Source organism: Medicago truncatula, chromosome 7, assembly GCF_003473485.1.
Source record: "Medicago truncatula cultivar Jemalong A17 chromosome 7, MtrunA17r5.0-ANR, whole genome shotgun sequence".
In the NCBI taxonomy this organism is placed as follows: domain Eukaryota; kingdom Viridiplantae; phylum Streptophyta; class Magnoliopsida; order Fabales; family Fabaceae; genus Medicago; species Medicago truncatula.
In genome coordinates, this window is record NC_053048.1 from 38,986,521 (window position 1) to 38,991,882 (window position 5,362).

The following is a 5,362-nucleotide window of genomic DNA, read 5'->3' on the forward strand; positions in this document are numbered from 1 at the left end:
AAAAGCCCCTGTGCATGTTATCCAGGTGGAGAGGCAACAAAGTTTTGGAATCCACATATGACTTGAGAAATCAACCAACTGTATAAATCAAAAATCAATATTCAATAAAATAAACTAAAATCAAAACCAGCAATTATAATGCTACTCTGCTCCCCTCCTCTCCTCTCAGAGGAAGAAAACAATCACGTGGCCCATAGTCTCTTATCATATCAAAATCTCACACGATTCAAATCAAATCACCATGTGCTCACTTAACACCTGACGTGGCAATCAAATATATATACATAACATGCAAAAATAACACTCTCATCTCACTCAAGTAATTTCAATATCAATATCAATATCAATCAATCTCCAAAACTATATTATTACCTGTTTTAATTTGTCTAGTTTAGGTCTCCCCCAGTTTTCAACTTTCAATTTCAAATTATTACTATATGGTTAATGTAGTATAGTAAGATGAAAGAAAGCAAGATTCACAGCTCCACTAATAGTAGAAATAGAAATGGAAATTAAAACAAAGGCCATTGAATTCTGGTGCAAGGTACAGAACTTTAGCAACACCTGTATAGAAAAATGAAGCAACAAATTTCGTCTTTGTTGAATATACATCCGTCACTCATTGTTTGGTCATTCTCTAACCACCACCATCACCACCACACTAACCCCTATGCAATTAAACTTAACTCTGGTTTACTCACTCCCCATTCACATACAGCCACATTCATAGTCATACACATCACTAACTATACCTAGCAATTAAGCTACATTATCATTATTCAAAGAAAAAGCCAAAACAAAATTAAAACAACCAATGAATCCGGTCATAACATTTGGTTCATATTCACAAGTATATGTATGTATGTATGTACTACTATAGTTGAGAGACTAATAACTTAACTTACCCATTACCCATAACCCATTTACAGCTAAGAACTTGTCATGAAAAAAATATCATGATGGTAAAAGTAAAGGGAGAGGATTGAATACAGATTGCACAAATGTCATAAAAATGTTTCACTGTTTTCACAAAAATCCTTGTTGTTGCTAAAAATAGAACAAAAAACAGAATCATCCATCCACTACTCAACTTTCACTTCTTCCACTCAACTAGTTACACCATTGATCTGTTTTATTAACACCAAACCCAAAACCCATTTCGTGATTGCCGAGCGTCGTTCATATTATCTGCACAAACACTCAGAACCAAAGAGAGAGAAAGAGAAAGTAGATAGATAGCAATGATGATGGATGAGGGAGAAGGTAAGAAGAAAGTTGTGGTTCAGAAAACCGAGGCGTGTGGTTTCATGGCAGGTGTTGAAGATGAGCTAGGGTTTGTCAACGTGAAAGGAGACAACAACAACGGGTCGGGTCAACGGATCCATCATGATCATGGTTTTGTTGCTGCTGCATTTGGAACTGTTCATAGGAAGAAAAGGATGGCTAGGCAAAGAAGATCTTCATCTTCTACCATCACTATTCATCTCAAAAATCTTCCTTCTTCTACTACTACTACTACTACTACTACTACCTCGCACGTGCCAATCTCTCCAATTCCACCTCTTTTTCATTCTCTCCCTCCCGCACGTGTGAGTTTTTTTTCTTTCTCTTCATTTTCTTTTTTATTCAAATATTTTAGATCTGTGTTTTTTATTATCTGTCTGTCCTAGTTGGATTTGCAAAAACTTGTGTTTCTTTGTCTCGTGATTCTCACAATTATTTTAATATATGTTTTTTCACAACAAGCTTTTCCTATGTTAAATGTATAGATTTTTAATACACGTTGAGAAATGCTTCTTTGAACAGATTTAATTCTAGTAGTTTGATCTTAATGGAGCAGAGTTGTATGCAAATAGATTAATAGGATTTGTGCCAATTTTTTTTTTTTGAATTGAATATCTTTTGCAATCAAATTGCAGATATAAAGACTAATCTCTGGAATTAGGTCAAACCACAATGGATGAGGAAGTTTTTTCTAAAATGATTTAACATTGTTGTATTTTCATACCTACACTGATTTATACACACCCACACAAGAAAATGAAGATAAAACTAAATAGAACAATCTAGTTAAAAAAAAAAATACAATAATAATTAAATAAAAGGGAAGTGGATGTATGGGATGTGTAGTAAACGAAGTTGTTAGACACAAGTCAAAACATTTTGATTTTCAAACTTGTGTATGTCTTGTACTAGTATAGCATTGTGTCAGAATACTGCGCATCCAGGTAATAATATGTATAAAAATGGAAAAAGGAAGAGGCTTTTATCTCATTGCTAGAAGAGGCAGAATCTATGTCTGTACGGAATTTGCCTCGTGGATCCACGGGCAATGACCAAAATAATTTTTATTCATTCATAGTAAAGTTTATATAATGTAGATTTAATTTGATCATATGTTAATTAATACTATTCATCGGTTTGTTTTGTACGAAGCATATGTAGAAGTAATGCTTATAGAATTTTGGTGACCTTGTCTTTTTGTTTTAACTATATCAATGTATACGTTACTCTATTCCGAGGTCTATTTTATAGGTCAACGATATCATGTATATGCTACTCATTTCTGAAGTCGATTTTGTGGGTTAACGATTACATGTATACATTACTCATTTCAAAAGTCGATTTTATTGGTCAACGATGTCATGATACGTTACTCATTTTGGAAGTCGGTTTTATGGGTCAACGGTAGCTCTGATTGTATCATATACACGTTACTCATTGAATTAAAAAAGTTGATTTTATGGGTCAACGGACACTTCAAGATGGGATCTCGATCATTTATAAAGATCGGACAACTGTCATTCTAACTTCCCAATTTGCGAAAGTCACGTGAGTCATCTGATCTCTGTCCAATAACTTAGATCGACTTGATTGAGTGATCACAAGAACTATTGACTATAGATTGTCTTTATCTTAGTCAATGTCTAGTCCTTGGAAGCTGAAAACTCCTACTTTTGGTTCCCTAAATATTTGGTGGTGTGGGAATTTGTGTATTTCAAGATAGCCATAAGGCGTGCTAGACAATGCTTTGGGCACTCTGCCTCTTTACCACCGTTACTCTTTGATGCTCTTATGTTGGATATAAATATAATATGGTGTTCCTGTTGATGTTTTTAGTTACACTAAAATTGTAGAATGTTTAACATATTTTATACTACTAATTTGTCCCAACTTTTTGCAGCATTTACTATAATGCTTTTGTTCAATGTTGTTTTTTACATTAAATTAGTTAATACCATAAATGGCCTTGAAAATTTTCATTCTGTTTTTAGGAAATCGATCATAGGAGGTTGAGATTCCTTTTCCAAAAGGAGTTGAAGAACAGTGATGTTAGCTCCCTTAGGAGAATGGTGTTGCCTAAGGTTTGGCCTTTGCTTATAGACTTAATTTCTCAGTAGCAATATCTGTAAAATAGTTTCAATTAACTACATTTTAAAACCATCATAACCTTATAATATAATAAATTTATTATAACTTGCAGAAAGCAGCAGAGGCTTTCCTTCCTGTCCTTGAGTCGAAGGAAGGAATTCTTCTCAGCATGGATGATTTAGATGGTCTTCATGTATGGAGTTTCAAGTACAGGTCTGCTATGTTCATACATTGTTGGTTAATTGTCATAGCCACAAAATAAGATCAGAATGAAATTACATTCGGAATTTGATTCCATGTACAGTCACACACGTGCATGCACGGTCGCAGATCTTAGCCGTTAGATAAAGAATGGTTCACTCATTTGAAATTGTATTTTAAAGTCGATTTGGGTAAACTCATAATAAGGTTATATTGAATAATGCAGGTTTTGGCCTAACAATAACAGTCGGATGTATGTACTTGAAAACACTGGTATGTTGACTTAACTTAAAACACTTCTCTAATTCCATTTGAGAGTTAAACTTTGCTTAAAAAAATATTAGTTTGTTAAATATTTTCAGGAGACTTTGTTAGCACACATGGTCTACGCTTTGGAGACTCCATTATGGTTTACCAAGATAATCAAAATCACAATTATGTATGAGCTTAACAAGAAAACTAAGGGGAACTAATTCTTTTTCAATTCTAAAATTCCATTAATCTCTTCTTAACCATGTATTTTTTTTCCTGTCATATGCATTACTACAGGTAATTCAGGCAAAGAAAGCTTGTGATCAAGATGAGTATATGGAAGAAGCTAATGATACAATCAATCATATCTTCGTCGATGATTATGAGGTGAACAAAAGTTGCTTTGATGTAGCTTATCCTGCAATGAATGATACAAGCATGTCATTTATATATGACACAACCATCTCAAATGATTCACCACTTGATTTTTTGGGTGGATCAATGACAAACTACTCAAGAATTGGATCAGTTGAAACATTTGGCTCTGTTGAGAATCTGTCACTTGATGACTTCTATTGAGGTCATTTCTACATATGAAGGGCACTAACATGGTTACTAGGAAGGTGGGTTCCTCCATTTTGGTACTAAGAAAGATGAAAGTGTGTTTTTTTGTTCTTTTTGTGGTTGTCATGACAATGGGAGGAATTGTGTAGAATAAAAGAGTAGTCAGTGGACATGTTTTTGTGTTCCTCTCTCTTGAACAAGGTTGGGACTGCTCTACGATGTATTGTTTATAATTTTTGGTGGATAACATCTACATAAATTATCTTGAATGTTCCAGTATAGATCGTTTGATGTTAAAGTTCATTTCTCTGTTGGTGTCTTCGAAGTAATCTATATGACTATACCATAAAAATTAAAAAAAAATTAAAAATCTATATGACTAGTACTTACAATGGTTTGCTACTATACCATAAAAAAATCAAGTAAAGCTAAACTAACATGGTTTGCTACTTGGTCCATTTGGAATGAAATATATATAAGGGAAAAAAACAAACTAAATAGACAAATGTTTTTATTTTTATTTTTTGAATCATTTTTTATTATATTTAATTCCGGATGGATGACGTACTTACAATGCACAAGTTACATAATATAAATCGTCAAAAATAAAAAGTTACATAATGTAAGATTGAGAAAATTTCTAGTTTGCTAAGTTGTTGATTTCTCCATCAATCGACCAAGTTTACCATGTCTCTAATTTGATGGAAATGAGTACTCTGTCCACGTTTTGGATTTAGGATCGTTTGTTTCAACTTTAAAAAAATAGATTTTATGTTAAAAGAATTTAGAGATTTTTTTATAGAGATTTTAAAAAAAATTTGAAATTATTTTTGAAAAAAAATATATTTTAAAAAAAAATAATCCTAATAGCTTTTCATTTTAGGATCAAAATAGATTTTTTTGATAAAATGATTTTTTTAAAAATCGTAAACAAACACTTGAAAATGAAAAAAGTGATTTTTTTACGAAAAAA

The 5,362-nt window shown here is 32.5% G+C and overlaps 1 protein-coding gene across 1 annotated transcript; it reads left to right on the plus strand.

Annotated features, from left to right (window-relative positions):
* The first annotated feature begins 453 nt into the window (after positions 1–453).
* LOC11427060 (B3 domain-containing transcription factor FUS3) lies at positions 454–4,670 on the plus strand. The gene is made up of 6 exons (XM_003624422.3): positions 454–1,589; positions 3,276–3,365; positions 3,485–3,585; positions 3,800–3,846; positions 3,936–4,012; positions 4,123–4,670. Exons 1-6 carry the CDS (start codon positions 1,242–1,244, stop codon positions 4,402–4,404), a joined length of 945 nt encoding a protein of 314 aa, XP_003624470.1. The 5' UTR covers positions 454–1,241; the 3' UTR covers positions 4,405–4,670.
* The last annotated feature ends 692 nt before the right edge of the window (positions 4,671–5,362 follow it).